The 18,208-nt window shown below is 54.9% G+C and overlaps 1 protein-coding gene and 1 pseudogene across 3 annotated transcripts in view; both read left to right on the forward strand.

The window, feature by feature from the left end:
• CAND2 (cullin associated and neddylation dissociated 2 (putative)) overlaps window positions 1–18,208 on the forward strand; it is a 34,134-nt gene that overhangs the window by 9,445 nt on the left and 6,481 nt on the right. For 2 of the 3 annotated variants that reach the window (XM_058565379.1, XM_058565389.1), the window contains exons 5-12: window positions 1,783–2,048; window positions 3,387–3,492; window positions 3,674–3,816; window positions 5,641–5,933; window positions 7,063–7,204; window positions 7,557–9,059; window positions 11,259–11,354; window positions 15,043–15,212. In XM_058565379.1, the coding sequence (XP_058421362.1) occupies window positions 1,783–2,048; window positions 3,387–3,492; window positions 3,674–3,816; window positions 5,641–5,933; window positions 7,063–7,204; window positions 7,557–9,059; window positions 11,259–11,354; window positions 15,043–15,212 (2,719 nt within the window). Of the gene's footprint in view, window positions 1–1,782; window positions 2,049–3,386; window positions 3,493–3,673; window positions 3,817–5,640; window positions 5,934–7,062; window positions 7,205–7,556; window positions 9,060–10,887; window positions 11,171–11,258; window positions 11,355–15,042; window positions 15,213–18,208 lie in introns of those variants that run through there. The other variant, XM_058565394.1, reaches the window with a different exon arrangement.
• LOC131419917 (poly(rC)-binding protein 2-like) lies at window positions 16,863–18,047 on the forward strand (annotated as a pseudogene).

Below are 18,208 nucleotides of genomic sequence, written 5' to 3' on the forward strand. Positions count from 1 at the left end.
CCTAAGAGTTGAACTCAGGTCCCTCTGTAGCCGAAGCCCATGTGTGTTCGTCCTCCTGCTCACCCTCTTCTTTCTTTCTTTTTCTTCTTTTGGGCTAATATAGCTGGGCCTTTGTTTTAAACTGCACTGTGCATTTTTAAAGTGTTCATTGATTCCACCTCCCAAGCCTGGAGCACCTGCTCTGTGGCCAGGAGAGTGTCAGGTGCTGGACTAGTGCTGGGAGTATGGAGTCAGCTCAGTCTCCGTCGCTCCCAGGGAGGCGCTCACAGACACATAAACTGCGAGTGGAGCGAGAACAATCAAGAGTAGGGCCTGGGGGAGCCCCTGACCCAGCTGGGGCGTGGGGAATCTTCCTGGAGAGGGTCCTGCTAGAGCCGAGCCTTCGAGGATGGGCAGGACTTAGCCAGGTGTGGCCGGGCACAAGGGGGACACTAGAGGGGAGACTGCCCTCGGCCCAGAGGGCAGAGGCAGGAGAAGACATGGGGCCCCAGGGGTTGTGCAAGACAGTCATGGGGCTGGGGTGTAATGTGGAGGGGCCGGTGTGGAGAGGTGAGGCCTGAGGGTTGGGCTGAAGCCAGGGAGTGTGGCGGGCTAAGGATTATACTGCAGGTGTGAGGAGCCCATGGAGGGGTTTTAGGCAGGGGCTGAGGAGTGCCGTGTGCATAGTTGTGTGTTTTAGACTGATCTTTCTATCTGCAGCATGCACGGTGCATGGGAAGGGGTGGAACAGGTGGGGAGGCTGGTTAGGAGGCTCTGCAGGCAGGTGAGTTCAGGTGTATTTAGGAGGTAGACTCCACAGAGCTCAGAGCAGGTGAGAGGCAGAGACTCAGGGGTGACACCCAGGGCTCTGGCTTTACTCACGGGGGGCGCAGACACAGGGCCATTGGCTGTGGTGGGGAGTCCTCCCGGAACAGGAGCAGGAGCAGGTGTGTAGGGTAGAAGGCGATGGATTCAGTTTGGGGCATGTTGAATTTGAGGTGCCTGGGAGGCCTACACTCAGCTGAAAACTCCATGGGGTCGGGCCCTAGGACCAGAGTCTGTCTTGCTTACTGGAGCTTCCAGCACAGGCCCTGTCACATAGTAGGTGAACAAATAAATAAATGAAACCCAGGGCAGAGAGATATGGGAGACTGAGGTCAGTGTGTCCTTGTGGAGTGAGAGAAGAAAAGGTCTCAGGCCATGTGTGGGACAGCACACGCACAGGCGTGGTTTGAAGGTGAGGATGGGAGCTGCTGAGGCCAGCCCAGGCTGCTTCTGCCTGTGCAGAAACCATTCTCTGGGCTTGCCTCTTGCCTTGAGCCCAGGGCTCAGCTTATCCAAAGGGCACTGGGGAGCCATTGAAGGAGTCAGGCAGAGGAGTGACCAGGTCAGAAGTAGACGTGAGGCCACTCTGGTCTCAGTGAGGGGGATAGACTGAGGGGGGTTGGCACTGAGGCGAGGCCCAGACTCCCAGGAATTCCGGACAGCCCCACTGGGGCCCCCCACACTCCATTACCATCAGGCCTTCTCCCCAGACTGGGAGCCTGGTCACCTGGGTTCAAGTCCAGGCCTTGCATTTCTTGACTGAGTGGCCTGGAGCAAGTCCCTTCCCCTCTCTGCTTTCTCTCCTGTAATCAGGATAAATAATCACTCCACACAGTTGCAGGGCGCCTTTGCATTTACCAAGGGCCTTTGGGTTGTCGTAATTCCGGGAGGAGGCTAAGAGAGGCTGAGGCGAGGGGAGGTGCCGGCCCAGGCTGCCTGCTGGGTGGGCCCCGCCCGACGCCCCCTGCGGCTCCCCAGGCTGGGCGCCCCGCTGGGCGCCTTCCACGCCAGCCTCCTGCACTGTCTGCTGCCGCAGCTGAGCAGCCCGCGCCTGGCCGTGCGCAAGCGGGCAGTCGGGGCGCTCGGCCACCTGGCGGCCGCCTGCAGCGCCGACCTTTTCGTCGAGCTCGCCGACCACCTGCTGGACCGGCTACCCGGCCCGCGCGCGCCCGCCAGCCCCGCTGCCATCCGCACCCTGATCCAGTGTCTGGGCAGCATCGGCCGCCAGGCAGGCCACCGCCTCGGTAAGGGGGTGGGGCCTAGACGGGGAGGTACTGGGAGAGGGGCGGGGCCCGGGCTGAGGGGCGGGGCCAGGGCAGACCGCCTCCTACATGGGGGGCGTAGCTGAGGCAGGGAAGTGCTGGGGAAGAGGGCAGGCCGCCTCCTAGGTGAGGGGGCGCGGCCGAAGCTCCTGGAAGGAGGAGGGCAGGCCCCGTGCTGCAGGTGCTTCTGAGCCTTACCTTCTTACGCCGAGTCTCGCCGATAATTACAGATCATGTCACTAAAGTTAAATGAAGTATATTCTGTCTTCGTATTTTGACAAATATACCTTAATAACAACCTGTACGCCAGGTTTGAATTTTTAAAAATCTTTATGGGGGGGTAATGTACACACAATAAACTGCACTAAAGTGTACAGTGTTTTCTGACCTTTTCATACACCCGTGAAACTTCCGCTGCAAGCAAGATGCAGAACATTTCCATCACCCCCAAAAGTGTTTTTGTACTCCTTGGCAGTCCATCCTTCCCTCTACCCCACCCCAGGCAACCACTGATCTGCTTTCTGTCTCCAGAGATTAGTTTTATAGAAATGGAATCCTGCAATCAGGTTTCAATTTATTGTGAAACACCTTGCAGTCAGTTCTGGACTAGAACAAGGCAGTGTGGGTAGAGGCGCCCCAGGTCTGCCCCTCCCTCCCCTCTGGCTCTCTCACTGCAAGGGACCTTTCGAGCACACGTGGGGGCCCAGCCCGCAGTCCACGCTCTGCCCACATCTCCCCCAAACAGCAGCCACCCCTTGGCCACCCTTGGGAGCATGGACCCAGGAAAGAGGCCTGCACAAGACCAGACAAGGGTTCAGGGTTGACTGGGCAGGAAGGTGGGGCAGGGTGTGGCTCGAGAAGGGCTGGAGGGGAATCTACAGCCCAGGGACTGGGTGGGGGGCCCGTCCTTTTCCTGGCTTTGCCCATCCAGGGCTACAGCCTAGTGCAGGAGATAAGGCAGGGACGTGAGTAATAGTTTCGACAACAGATGCTGCTTATTGAGTGCCTACTGTATGCCAGAACTCGGGTGGAGCTCTTTGGAACATATCATTAATCTTCACAAAATCTCTGCCTGGTAGACATTGTTATCCCTACTGTGAAGATGAGTAGACTGAGATCAGAGAAGTTGGGACGTGCTCAAGGTCCTGTAGCTTATAGGTGGCAGAGTCAAGGATAGAACCCACATCTACTCCACTTTGAAGCCTCTGAATTGAGTTTACAGTGGTCAAGTCTGCAGGTGCAGGGACAGGCTGAGAGCTGCAGGCTGGGGGAGCCAGGAAAGGGTCTGGCCTGGCCTCAGTGACACACCTGGCCCTGCAGGGGCCCACCTGGACCGCCTGGTGCCCCTGGTGGAGGAATTCTGCAACCTGGATGATGATGAGCTCCGGGAGTCCTGCCTCCAGGCTTTCGAGGCCTTCCTGAGGAAGTAGGTGCAGTGGGGGTGCCAGAAGACAGGGGCCTCTGGGTTTCTTTGGGAAGTTGGCGGGCATGGGGTGGGGGCAGGATGTTGGTTTCAAAGCAGTAAGATCTCAGGGCTCACCGCTGGGCCCCACCCCCTACTCTGTCCTGCCTGGGTCCAGCAGAGTCTCCCCCATCCCGCCTCACAGGTGCCCCAAGGAAATGGGCCCTCACGTGCCCAACGTGACCAGCCTCTGCCTCCAGTACATGAAGCATGACCCCAACTATAACTACGACAGTGATGAGGATGAGGACCAGATGGAGACAGAGGATAGTGAATTCAGTGAGCAAGGTGGGTGGCCAACTTGTCATTGGGGCTGAGGGGTAGAATGGATGCAGCCTTCCTGGGACCCCCCCATCCAAAGACAGCGCCACATTTGGTGCCCCCATCCTGATCTCAACTCTTCCTCAGGCTCCAGCCCTGCCCTCAGAAATCTGGAGCCCCCAAGGTCTCCACCCTCTCTGCACAGCTCACAGTAACGATAGTAATCATCGCTGTCATTTATTGAGCATCTGCTGGTGTCCTGAGCACTCTCTTCTTTCATGTTCCCTACAATAACCCTAGAAAACCAGGTGTTTATTATCATCCCCATATTTCAGACAAGGAAACTGAGACTTGGAGAAGAGATTTGTCTGAGATAACACAGCTAGGAAGTGGCATAGCTGGGACGTGGAGCCATGTCAGCCAGACTCCCGCACCTCTGTGCCGCCAACTGTGTACCTGTTTAGTAATGGCTTCCAAGAGACGGTGCTCTAACCCAGCAGAGTGAGGCTCTAATGGTGGAATGATGGGCGCTGACAGGGGAGAGATACCTGGATGGGGAATGGACTCACTGGCTTCCTCCCTTCCATGCCTCTGGTCCTGTCTGTCACTCAGACAGATGCCCCTGGGCCCTGGAAGCAGGGCATTGATGGAGGCAAGGGACATAGGGCCTGACAAGGTACTTGGAACAAGATGGATGGGATGGTAGGAGTCGAGATTGGACAGGCATACTGGAGCCTCACCAAGGGAGTTTGGGCGTTTTCTTGTCAGTAACAGGGAGCTATAGGTGTTTCTTCATGGGTGGCGTATGGTAGAGGTAACAAACAGCAGTCCTGCAAGAGGGACATTTGCTAAGCTGACAGGACACATCCGTGGGACTGTCCATGCGCCCCACTATGGCTTGTCCAGATGCCAGTGCTCTGAGAGTCTGAGTTGTCTACAGAGCAGCATGGGTAGGAACATGCTGGCCTCTGAGCCTGTGCTTGGGATATCCCTTGTAGAACCATCCCCCTCTGAGCCTCATGTGTGTCTCCCCAGGTGATATGGGTAGGCCTTGTAAGCCTGAATCTCAGCTCAGTTGTTTCCTGTGTGTCCTCAAGAGAGTCTCTCACCGTCTCTGAGCCTTGCTGTTATTACCTATAAATAGAGCTCAAGGCGCCTTCATTCCCGAGGTGTGGTGAAGACTTGATGAGCTCTGGCCTCTCAGGGGAGCTTGGAGAGTAGAAAGCCCCACAAAAACCACATTTCCTTATTACTAGTCCTGCTTGGAAGCCGGAATCAGGACCCTTGAGAGACTGGGGCAGGCTGGTTGGGGGGAGGGGGGAGGCCAAAGAGAGGCCCTATCGCCTCTCTCTTCTGGAATCCCAGTAAATGAGCCATCACACAGCCAGTCCTGAAACCGGAGGATGGGTTTTGTGCCCCGAATGGGCTCTCTTAAGTCCTCACTGAAGACTTAGAAGTCAGATTTTCCGTGGTGTAGTCAAAACAGCGTAGGTCTGGAGGCAGAGGGAGGACCGGGCTTTAACTCCAGTTGTTCCCTGCCCTGTAACTCGGGCTGAACCGCTTCTCTCCAGGCCTGGTTCCCTCGTCTCCACAGCGGGGAGTAATCCCTGTGGCGCAGGTCATTGTGAGGTCAAAGTGAGGTGGTGGGTTTGAAGTGCTTGGCACCATCCCTAGCACCCAGTAGGTGCTCATTAAATGGCAGGTAACCTAATAGCCTGTGAATAACGGTCATCGAGAGGTGAAGCACAGGCCCAGCTGCCTCCTCCATGCTCCTCACTTCCCCATCCTCGGAGACAACTTGGGTGGGCCAGGCGGCTCCCCGTCTGCCATGGTGTCTTGATCCTGCCCCAGAGAGTGAGGACGAGTACAGTGACGACGATGACATGAGCTGGAAGGTGCGCCGGGCAGCGGCCAAGTGCGTGGCGGCCTTGATCAGCTCGAGGCCTGACCTGCTGCCCGACTTCCACTGTACCCTGGCGCCCGCGCTCATCCGCCGCTTCAAGGAACGAGAGGAGAATGTCAAGGCCGATGTCTTCGGAGCTTACATTGTGCTGCTGCGGCAAACCCGGCCCCCGAAGGGATGGCTGGAGGCTGTGGAGGAGCCCACCCAGACCGGCAGCAACCTAAACATGCTGCGAGGACAGGTGGGCATGCCTTCACCTCTCCCATCCCTCCACCCCCCGCTCGTGACTCACCGTCCCATCTGCTCACAGCCCTTCCGTCCACCTGTCTTCCCATCCTTCTGCCCGCCTTAGCATCTATCCACCCACTGAAGTATGCGTACTGACCACCTACTGTGTGCCCGGCCCTCTGTATTAGGTGCTGGGGCACATTGGAGAATAGACAGATGAAGTCCCTGCCCCGGACCACACAGGCTGGGGGCAGATAGACAAGACCGATAGGGCTTCCAGGCCCTGAGAAGGAGTTTCAGCTTTATTCTAAGGTCCTGGAAGCCATAGGAGGGGAATTATAGGATCCCATTCACATTTGCAAAAGCTCACTCTGGCTGCTGTGTGGAGAATGGATGGTAACGGGGTGGGCAGGAGTAGGTGCTGGAGACCAGCAGGAGGCCACTGCAGCTGTCCAGGAGAAAGGGGTGGTCCCTTGGACTGGGGTGGTGGGGGCAGAGAGGAGGGGTGAGACTTGAGAGGTAGCTCTTGGGTCTTGCTGCTGGATTAGATGTGGAGGGTGAGGTACAGGGAGGTCTCACGCGAGTTCCAGGCTCTGGCTAAAGCATGAAATGCAGCTCTGCGAGATGGCAGACAGTGGAGTGGGGGATGTCTAGAGTTCTGTTCTGGACATTTATGTTCGAGGTCCTTGGATGCCCGAGTTGAGATGTGGGGCGGGCAGTTAGCACATGAGCCTGGTGTTGGAGATGTCGATCTGGGAGTTATTGCTTCGCTGGAGAAGCTCAGGGAGCAGATGAATTCATCTGGGGAGAGAATCTAGCTGGGGAAGGAAAGGGGCCCCAGTGCTTCCCCCTCACAGGGTGTAGGGCCGAGAGCCAGACTGCCTGGGTGACCTTGAGCGAGTTACTTAGTCTCTCTGTGTCTGTTTCCCTGTCTGAATAGTGGACCCTGGCATAGTGCCTTCCTCAGAGGGTCTGAGTATGGAATCGGGGGCCTGGTACAGAGCGAGTGATGGGAAGCTTGGGATGGAGTGATCCTCTCCATGCTGGGGGTTCTCCATGGGCATGCACCTGGGCACAGCCCCCCAGTAGTGGTGGGCTGAGGTTTCCTGGCTGGTCCCTGACGTCCCCCTACCTGCCCACAGGTGCCCCTTGTGATCAAGGCCCTGCAGCGGCAGCTTCAAGATCGGAGTGTCAGGGCCCGCCAGGGCTGCTTCAGCCTCCTCACTGAGCTGGCGGGCGTCCTCCCTGGCAGCCTGGCAGAGCACATGCCCGTGCTGGTAGCAGGTAGGATGGACTGCAACCCGGGTGTCTGCTGTCCTGGGCCTCTTCCACAACCTGGACCCAAGCCCCCAGTCCTGGAGGGTGCCCCTGTTCAGGAACCTATGGTGGCTCCCCACTGCCAGCGGTTAGAACAAGGCTGGGGTGCAGGCCCTACTTCCTGGTTTCCCATGGGTTCCCTGGCCTTGTGTCCCTCAGCCCTGGCCCCAGCCAAGCCCTCCCCTCTTGGAATCTGCTGCATCAGAGCCCAGATGCCTTGGGCCAGCTCAGACGCCTGTGGGAGCTCCATCCCCGCATCCAGGGAGGGCTGTGTTGGGTCAGGGTCTGTGGCCCTGTAACCTTTGGACCCACCCCGCAGGCATCATCTTCTCGCTGGCAGACCGCTCCAGCTCCTCCACCATCCGGATGGATGCCCTGGCCTTCCTGCAGGGGCTCCTGGGCACGGAGCCAGCCGAGGCCTTCCACCCACACCTGCCCGCTCTCCTGCCACCTGTGATGGCCTGCGTGGCTGACCCTTTCTACAAGATCGCGGCTGAGGCCCTGCTCGTGCTGCAGGAGCTGGTGCGGGCCCTGTGGCCTCTGGACAGGCCTCGGGCACTGGACCCTGAGCCATACATTGGAGAGATGTCTGCCGCCACCCTGGCACGGCTCCGTGCCACTGACCTGGACCAGGAGGTGAAGGAGCGGGCCATCTCCTGCATGGGCCACCTCATGGTCCACCTGGGTGACCGGCTCGGGGATGACCTGAAGCCTTCGCTATTGCTCCTTCTGGACCGCCTGCGGAATGAGATAACCCGGCTGCCTGCCGTCAAGGCATTGACGCTGGTGGCCGTGTCCCCGCTGCGGCTTGACCTGCAGCCCATCCTGGCCGAGGCACTGCCCACTCTGGCCTCGTTCCTGCGCAAGAACCAGCGGGCGCTGCGGCTGGCCACGCTGGCTGCCCTGAACGCCCTGGCCCAGAGCCAGGGACACAGCCTCCCTCCCTCCGCCATGCAGGCCGTGCTGGCCGAGCTGCCCACCCTGGTCAGCGAGAGCGACATGCACGTGGCCCAGATGGCTGTGGACTTCCTCACCACGGTGACCCAGGCCCAGCCAGCCTCTTTGGCCGAGGTCAGTGGCCCCGTGCTCACAGAGCTGCTGCGGCTGCTGCGTTCGCCCTTGCTGCCAGCAGGTGTGCTGGCGGCCACCGAAGGCTTCCTGCAGGCTCTGGTGGGGACCCGCCCCGCGTGCGTGGACTACGCCGAGCTCCTCAGCCTGCTGACTGCGCCGGTTTACGACCAGGCTGTGGATGGCGGGCCGAGCCTGCACAAGCAGGTGTTCCACTCGCTGGCTCGGTGTGTGGCAGCCCTCGCAGCCGCCTGTCCCCAGGAGGCGGCAGGCACAGCAAACCGCCTGGTCTGTGATGCCAGGTCCCCTCACTCCAGCACGGCTGTCAAGGTCCTGGCGTTCCTGTCACTGGCTGAGGTGGGCCAGGTGGCCGGACCGGGCCCCCAGCGGGAGCTGAAGGCGGTGCTTCTGGAAGCCTTGGGGTCACCCAGTGAGGATGTGAGGGCGGCTGCCTCCTACGCGCTGGGCCGCGTGGGCGCTGGGAACCTGCCCGACTTCCTGCCCTTCCTGCTGGGGCAGATCGAGGCCGAGCCCCGGCGGCAGTACCTGCTGCTGCACTCACTCAGGGAGGCCCTGGGGGCCGCCCAGCCCGACAGCCTGAAGCCCTATGCCGAGGACATCTGGGCCCTTCTGTTCCAGCGCTGCGAGGGCGCCGAGGAGGGCACCCGGGGGGTGGTGGCTGAGTGCATCGGGAAGCTGGTCCTCGTAAACCCTCCGTTCCTTCTGCCCCGATTCCGGAAGCAACTTGCGGCAGGTAGGGGCACAGGTGTGGGCACAGGTGGCCCAGATCGGAGGTGGGCAGTTTGCCTCTGAGCGTCTGAGTGGCCCACACAGTGAGCTAGTTCACATGACTGGGTCTGCGAGTCAGGTGTGTATGAGATCAAGGCAGAGGAGCCGTGACAACAGTGTTTCCTGAGACCTACAGGCCCTCCTGGGGGACCCTTTGGGATGGAGGACACAGAATCCTTAGTATGTCCCTGCAACAGTAAACTTTTCATCATGCCATTTTCAGAATCCTCGGTGTGGACAGCAGCCTTGTGCTGCAGGCGAAGGTTAAAAAAGCAGTTCTCTGAGGGGCCAGATATAGCAGCCAGCAGAGAGTGCAGCTCTCTTGGGCTAGCTTGAGCCCGGAGCAGATGTGAATGTAGAGGAGGACTGGACGCCATGCCCCCAGGGCTTGGGGAGGCCAGGAAAGAACTAGGGGCGGCGCAGGTTTTGTGTGGTCAGGTCAGAGCACATCAGGGGGTTCTGCAGCTCAGGGAGGAAGAAAGCCGGGAGGTGGGGCTGTGGGGCTCTCGGGCAAGAGAAAGCCCCTGAGAAAAGAAGCCCTCAGCCTCGAGCCGGTCAGCTGGTTCCCTGAGAGGGTCAGTGGGTGTGTTAGTTGGCATAATGCAGGCAAAGGGCTTGGTGTGGTGTGTGGTACCTAATTAATACTGTTAATAACTGCTCTTGTTGCTGTGTTCGTGATTATGTTAGGCCCTTACTGGGTTGCTGGCTTTATTTATTTATTTATTTTTTTGTGAGGAAGATCAGCCCTGAGCTAACATCCACGCCAATCCTCCTCTTTTTTTTGCTGAGGAAGACTGGCCCTGAGCTAACATCTATTGCCAGTCCTCCTTTTTCTCCCCAAAGCCCCAGTAGATAGGTGTATGTCATAGTTGCACATCCTTCTAGTTGCCGTATGTGGGACACTGCCTCAGCATGGCCAGACGAGCAGTGCATCGGTGCGTGCCCGGGATCTGAACCCGGGCCACCAGTAGCAGAGTGCGCGCACTTAACCACTAAGCCACGGGGCCGGCCCTGGGTTGCTGGCTTTATAACAAGCACTCTGTGGCCCTCACCACTGTGTGGACAGGAAGAAGACGTTGAGGACATTGCCTGCTACGTGCACAGGGCTCCTCACGAGGAACCGTGAGAGGCGGGAGTCTCATGAGGCACAGCCCTGCTTCTTCTAGGCTCTGGTTTGTTGCTAGCTCGTGCACACTGTTGCACCAGCCAGCCCCTCACATTTCCTTTTTACCACCGGCTGCTGGGAAGCTGAGAGCCAAATTAGTGGCCTGCTCCTAGCAAGTTCATGGGACTTCCCAGGTGCCTCTCCCGCACACCCCTCACTCCAGTCTCCATCTCACTTCCGTCGGTGTTTTCCCTTGGCTTTGTTTCTCTTATTTTAAAGTCACCTAATCCTATTCTAGTGTGCATATCTTCATCAGCCACCCCGAATCTTCTTCTGTGCTTTCTTCACATAATGGGAATTCCCCTCCCTTTCTTCAGCTTCTCTACTCAGAAAGCAAGCAGAAAAGCAAAATTAAGTGAGTTCTCCATTACCAGGCTTTGCGGATGCTCTGAATTCTGTTGGAATCCCCTTGGCCTCAGCCGGCTTGAAGCACAGCTGCCCCTGCTTGGAGAACGCAGGCCTGAGGAGGAGGGCCCGGCCGGGGCGCAGAATCAGCTGTTGAATTCTGGATCTGCTGTGTGACCTTAGACCCTTTCTGGGTCTCTCTTTCCTCATCTGTAAAATAGGGATTAATGATAATTTTTATTAATTATTTTAATTAATATTATATTATTTATTTATCAACCAGATCACAGGACCATCCTGAGGATTAACTGAAATAACGTGTCTGGAAAATAGAGTGCAGTCCCACGGCCTGCGCACAGTCTTTCTCTGGTCTGACTGCTGCTATCTCGGCTTCTTGGTTCTCCGTCAGTGTCCTGCAGTGTAGTTGCTGAGAACTGGCCATTTTACTTTCTCAGCCGCAGTGGGAAGCATTCAGGGAGATTCTAGGCCAAGGGAAATGGTAGCATCGACTTCCCCAAAGTTGGGGGCTGGTTTTGAGTGGGGAGGGGCGCAGTTCTGTCTCCCACGGAACAGAGGAGAGCCTTAGAACCTGCCCGCCTGTGGGCATCCAGGACTGGCCCTGCCCCTCACCATCCGCTGCCTCTTGTCCTGCAGGTCGGCCGCACACCCGGAGCACTGTCATCACAGCAGTCAAGTTCCTCATCTCGGACCAGCCCCATTCCATTGACCCCCTCCTGAAGAGCTTCACTGGTGAGCACCCCCTCCCCTCTGCCCCCTGCCCCGCGCAGTCCCCTCCACCCAGGCTTTGAGCTTGGGCTGATTTTTCTTACGTGTTGGCCAAGGGGTGTTGGAGACCCGGGAAGCCACCTCAGCCCTGTGACGGGCAGCGGGGCCTGGGTTCAAGTCCCTGCGCTGCCACTGAATTGCTGGGTGAAGCCAGCATGCCCCTCTCACCTCTGAGCCTCAGTTTCCTCATCTGTAAATTGGAGGTGAGAAACCTTACCTGCACGTTCTAAGGTTATTTTGGAGACCCCGTGGGTTTCTGAGGGGGAAAGTGCTCCATGACACAACAGGCCTTTAGAAGTGGAAACCGTCAGCCTCTCACGTGCATTGCCTTCAGTGGGCACCAGGTTGGGTCGGGCTGCACAGGGGTAGGGGAGAGCGGTTCCCCAGCTCATCCTGTCTGAGGGACTTTCTGTCCTGAGGAAAACAGCCTTCGTTGGGAGGAGGGTGAGCCCTCTTTTGGGCTCTGCAGGACCTGGCTTTTCCTAGAGAAGACAGACCCCTCAGCCCTTTAAAGCTCTGAGCCTGCAGGCTTTTAACTGGACTGCAGTGGAGTCTGGTCCTCCGCATCCGGGCAGGGCGGCCTAGTGGAGAGTGGAGCGGTTTTGGAGTCTGCCAGCCTCGGGTTTGCATCCTGGCTCTGCCGCTCCCTGGCTGTGTGAGCGTGGACAGGTCATCTCCTCCTGCTATGAAATGGGGGTGCTGATCCCCACCTGCTGGGGCACTGTTGTGTGAAAGCAAGGGGTCAGTAGATGTGGCTGCACTCTGAATTGGAGAACACATCCAGAAGCTACAGCGGTATCGTCAGCAACAACTTTGTTCTGTGTCCTGACCCAGTGGGCACATGCTGCCCAGCCCTGGTCCCCTCCATTGCCTGAGCTGTCTGTGGCTGGCAGCCCCAGGGGTCTCCACCTGGGTGCTCGGTGGTGGTTGTTGTGTGTTTGAAGCACGGTTTTTGAGCTCTCACTGTACACCAGGTGCCATGCTAGGCCCTGTCCTATACCTCATCTCAGTTAATCCCCATGGCCCCCTGCATGGAATGTGGGACTAGCCCCATTTTACAGATGAGGAAACTAAGGCTCAGAGAGGAGATTTGAACTCAGGTCTTGCCAGTTCCCCACAGCTGTGTTCTCACAGAGAGTGGGGGAACCTAGGTGCCAGCATGGCACAGTAGAAGGGGCTCAGGGGCTGCCGGCCCTGGGTTTGAATCCTGCTCTGCTGGGAGACGTTATGTTCTTCCCAATGCATCACATAGGTAGGCACACAATGGCGAATTGTCCCGTTTCTGGTGATGGTAACTCTGATCACCTGGTTAAGGTGGAGACCTTGAGGTTTCTCCACACTCAAGTTCTTCTTTTCTTTTGGAATGAATAAGTTTTATTTTTTTATGAGAGTTTTTTTTTTTATTGATGTCATGATAGTTTATAACATTGTGAGATTCCAGTTGTACATTATTATTTGTCAGTCACCATATAAATGCGCCCCTTCACCCCTTGTGCCCACCCCCCAACTCCCTTCCCCCTGGTAACCACAATACAGTTTTCTCTGTCCACGTGTTGGTTTATAGTCCACATATGAGAGAGGTCATACAGTGTTTGTCTTTCTCTGTCTGGCATATTTCACTTAACATAATACCCTCCAGGTCCATCCATGTTATTGCAAATGGGACGATTTTGTCTTTTTTATGCCTGAGTAGTATTCCATTGTATATATATACCACATCTTCTTGATCCAGTCATCAGTCGAGGGACACTTGGGTTGCTTCCACTTCTTGGCTATAGTGAATAATGCTGCAATGAACATAGGGGTGCATAAGCCTCTTTGGATTGTTGATTTCAGGTTTGTTGGATAGATTCCCAGTAGTGGGATAGCTGAATCATAGGGTATTTCTATTTTTAATTCTTTGAGGAATCTCCATACTGTTTTCCATAGAGGCTGCACCAGTTTGCATTCCCACCAGCAGTGAATGAGGGTTCCCTTTTCTCCACAGCCTCTCCAACATTTGTTATTTTTTGTCTTGGTGATTATAGCCATTCTCACGGATGTAAGGTGATATCTGTGAATAAGTATTTTTCAGTCTATCAAAATATCCTCTTCCTGATCAAATTTTTGCCCACTGTGTTTTGCGTCCACGGTGGATTCTTGCCTGAATCAATGATTACTGACAGTTGCCAAATGGCAGCTTTCTAATTCCAGCATTCCTTCCATATTTATTAGTTTGCATTTTATTCTCAGGAAGAACTTTTCCTTCTCCCCCATTTATTTCTTTATTTACTTATTTATTTATATCATTATAGACTCACGGATTCCTATTTCATTCAGTGGGTTATAATCTATTACTGTCTTTGTTATTTTGATTCTCAGGATTGTCTCATATTTAGCCAGCAGGAGCCCTTCATGCTAGTTCCTGTGTTCTGTTGACGTTTCCATCATTCTTTGAGCATATCCTTACTTTTTGGCACAATAAGATGCTCCAGACTTATCTTGAACCTTTCCTGCCCCAGCCCTGAAATCAGCCGTTTCTCTAAGCAGCCCTTTTTCCTTTTAGTGGAGAATGGCATTTAGAATCCAAGATCTGGACACTGGGTGTACTTGTTGCTGCTGGGGTGCCATTGCTTCTAGGCCCTCTCAGCAGACAGACCCAGGCACTGTATGTATGTACGCATGTATTTACACAGGCAGACACACATATGTAATGTATTTATATATACATACGTTCATTCACATCAATTTCTCTTTTTCTATCTGTCATTCTTTCTTTCTGTCTGTCTTGAAACCATGTGTTCATAGCTACCTCCTATTCCAGTCCAGTCCTACAGGGTTCATTCTAGCTTCTCCCTTTCCATATACGCTTCTTTTAGCAGTGAGACACCCAACTCCTGTTATCTACAAGATATTTATTTGCTTAATCCTGGAGTACCCAGAAAGTAGTCTGAGAATTGCTAACCCTTATCTGCAAAAAATCAATCTTTGTTTATAGTTCTTTTGTCTTTAGCCTGAGGGCATCTAGTCAAAATACTGTGGAAGTTACTTGGTTGTTTGTTTTCTCCTTCATAACCTGGGTGGTTATATTAATCATTTGAAATACAGTTAGTTTTCTTTAGAGATCTCTCTCATTTTTTATTTTGTTTATTGAGTATATGAAACATTAACATTGTTATTCAGAAGTCTAAACTACACAAAAAAGTATGCTCAGAGAAGTGCTGTGTGACTTTGTGTAAGTTTCTTCACCTCTCTGATCTTCAGGAGCCTCATCTGTAATAATATCAAGTTAACATTTAGAGGGTCCTCACTCTGTGCCAGGCACTCCGCCATGTGCTTTGTAGACATTACCACATTTTTAATCCTAAAAACAGTCCTACAGTGTAGATACTGTTATTACCCCGGTTTACAGATGAGGACATTGAGGCTGTCCAAGGTCCCATAGTTAGGGAGTGGTAGAGTCTGGATTTCAGCCCAGGCCAGATTTGAGTCCGCATTCTTATCTGGACTTTGAAAGCTTGTTGTGCCTGGCACAGAGTTGATGCTCGGAACATGTTCACCGCATCCAGCCGGGTCTGCACAGCTCACATTAAGCCGATAACTGGGTGGGAGGTCGAGGTGGTTTGTGTTTTGGCTCTGCTGTCCCTCACACCCCCTCTCATCTGTCTGCCAGGAGAGTTCATGGAGAGCCTGCGGGACCCAGACCTGAATGTGCGCCGAGCCACTCTGGCTTTCTTCAACTCAGCCGTGCACAACAAGCCCTCGCTGGTCCGTGACCTGCTGGATGACATCCTGCCCCTCCTCTACCAGGAGACGAAGATCCGCCGGGACCTCATCCGAGAGGTGAGGCCAGTGGGGACAGAGCCGGAGCCCTCAGGCCTGTTGGGTGGGGCTGTGGCGAGGATTAGGGTCAAGCTCCTCAGAGCAGGCGCGGGGGCCACATGGCCTGGGTCAAGTCTGGCCCCTTCACTTCCCAGCTGTGTGACTGTAAAGGGAAAACCCCAGTCTTCCACCTTCTGTGTAGGAAAAAAGCCCAGTTCTTTCCAGTGTGTCTCCTTTACAGAGAACACATCCCATAAGACTGCCCCCGACCTTCAGATGTCAGTTGCAAGCCCAGGTTGTTACCTCTGCTTCTGGCCAGCTGGCTATAGATCGGAAGTTCCAATGACCCCCTCCTTGGGTTCGACTAATTTGCTAGAGTGGCTCACAAAACTCAGAGAAACACTTACTTATTTTTACTAGTTTGTTAAAGGATGTGATCAAGGACACAGATGAACAGCCAGATGGAGAGATACACAGCGGGGAGGTCTGGGAGGGTCCTGAGTGCAGGAGCTCCTGTCCTGGTGGAGTTGGGGTGCGTCATCCTCCCCGTGTGGATGTGTTCACCAACCTGGAAGCGCTCCGAACCCCATGCCCTTGGGATTTTATGGAGGCTTCCTCACATAGGCATGATCAAGGTGGGGCTGAAAATGCCAAGCTTCTAATCACGGCTTGGTCTTTCTGGTGACCAGCCCCCATCCAGGAGCCCGCCCAGAGTCGCCTCAACAGAACAAAAGCTTCTCCTAGTGCTCCTGTCACGTGGGAATTTACAAGAGTTTTAGGAGCCCTGAGCCAGGAACCAGGGGCAGAGACCAATATATTTATTTTCTGTTAGTTCACAGTGACCCCGGCCAGGGCAGCCTGATCTGCTCTGAGTCTGTTTCTCCTCACACGTTCACATCACAGGGTTTTGAGAAGATCTAAAGAGTTAAATCTCGCAAGTGCTCGGAACTGCTCCTGGCACACAGTCAGCACTCGGTAATGGTGGCTCGCTTGTCACTCAGCACTCAGCAGGTGTTCACGGGGCACCAGCCCTGGGTCCGAGTGCCAGGACTCAGAGCTGGACCAGTTATGGTTTCTGCCACCAGGGAGCTCACGGCCTCCTGAAGGAGAGAGACGCCCACTCTGCTGATTATTTAACTTATTCAGAGCCCACTTGGTGCAGTAAGGATTTAAGGGGCAGAGCAGAGATTAAAACTGATTTAATAGCTAAGTTATCGCACGATGTAATGAAAAGGTCTGAACCACCTGGTGTCAGTGGTTCCTAACCCCTCTGTTTAGAGGGGTTAGGAAAGTTTCCCAAAAAACAGGGCATTTGAGCTGGGCTTTGAGGGGTGAGAAAGAGTTTACCATTAAGAGCAGAGCCTCGCCCAGCCCAGCAGCCGGAGCAGCCGCAGCCTGCGCCCTCTCCCACCCACCCCGGCTCTCTTTCCCGCTTCTTCCTCCTCCTCCCCCAGGCCCCTCTTCCTCCTCTGCCCACCGCTCGCCTGCGGGGGGTCCCCCCTCGCCTTCCACCCAGCCCCTGTTGTTCCACCCCCAGCCTCCCACCCTTCCCCTTCCTGCCTCCTCCCCTTTCCCCCTCAGTGGCCTCACACGTGCAGTTTTTGGCTTTCACTCCACCAGTGACCAAAGACTTAACCACTCAAAGTCCAGCTCCCCAGAACACTGCTCAACATGGACACCAGTGTGATTGAGGTGGATTAAATGTCACTCACCATCCGGCTACTTATGCCTGGAAAGGAAGTTGGCAGTATCATCAGAAGGGAAAGACAATCAGTTAAGAAGATGCGCAAGGACAGCGGTGCACGTATTAACATCTCAGAAGGGAATTATCCCGAGAGAATTATTACTTTGGCTGGGCCCACTAATGCCATCTTCAAAGCCTTTGCTGTGATCCTTGACAAACTGGAAGAGGACATCAGCAGCACTGTGACCAATAGCACAGGTGCCAGTAGACCCCTAGTCATCCTGAGGCTGGTGGTCCCTGCCTGTCAGTGTGGCTCCCTCACTGGGAAAGGTGGTTGCAAGATCAAGGAAATACGAGTGAGTACTGGGGCTCAGGTCCAGGTGGCAGGGGGTATGCTCCCCAACGCAGCTGAGCGGGCCATCACTGTTGCTGGCATTCCGCAGTCCATCACTGAGTGTGTGAAACAGATCTGCGTGGTCATGTTGGAGTCCCCCTGAAGGGCGTGACCGTCCCGTACTGGCCCACGCTGTCCAGTTCTCTGGTCATCTTTGCAGGTTGTCAGGACAGGTACAGCAACAGGCAGTGACAGTACGAGCTTTCCCCACACCACTCCGTCCGTGTGCCTCAGCCCTGACCTGGAGGGACCTCTAGAGGCCTATTCCATTCAAGGACAGTATGCCATTCCACAGCCAGATTTGACCAAGCTGCACCCGTTGGCAGTGCAACAGCCTCCTTTTCCCATGACGCATGGCAACACCGGATTCAGTGGCATTGACTCCAGCTCTCCAGGGGTGAAAGGCTGTTGGGGTTTGGATGCATCTGCTCAGACTACTTCTCATGAACTCACCATTTCAAACGATGTGATGGGCTGCATAATTGGGTGTCAAGGCACCACAATCAATGAGATCTGTTGGTGTCTGGGGTGCAAATCAAATTGCGAACGCGTTGGAAGGATCTACTGATGAGTGGGTTACCGTCACTGGATCTGCTGCCGGCATTAGTCTGGCTCAGTATCTAATCAATGTCAGGCAGTCCTGGGAGACGGGCGGCTTGGGGAGCAGCCAGAACCATGCAGGTCATCCATTGTCCCTTTCTGCTGTTCATCACCGCCCATGATCTATCTGTGTAGTTTCTGAACAGTCAGCGATGCCAGGTTTTAAATAGTTTGTAAATTTTCAGTTTCTACACACTTGATCATCTACTTGTGATTTTTTAAAGAAAGTGTTTTAATTCCTTTCTCTGCTCAGCTGTCAATGCTGAGATCCATATTTAGTTTTATAAGCTTCTCCCTGTTTTTTTTTGGCTCATGAAATTGTTTTTTCTGTTTGTCATG

The sequence above is a fragment of the Diceros bicornis genome, chromosome 2 (assembly GCF_020826845.1).
Source record: "Diceros bicornis minor isolate mBicDic1 chromosome 2, mDicBic1.mat.cur, whole genome shotgun sequence".
NCBI classification, from domain to species: domain Eukaryota; kingdom Metazoa; phylum Chordata; class Mammalia; order Perissodactyla; family Rhinocerotidae; genus Diceros; species Diceros bicornis.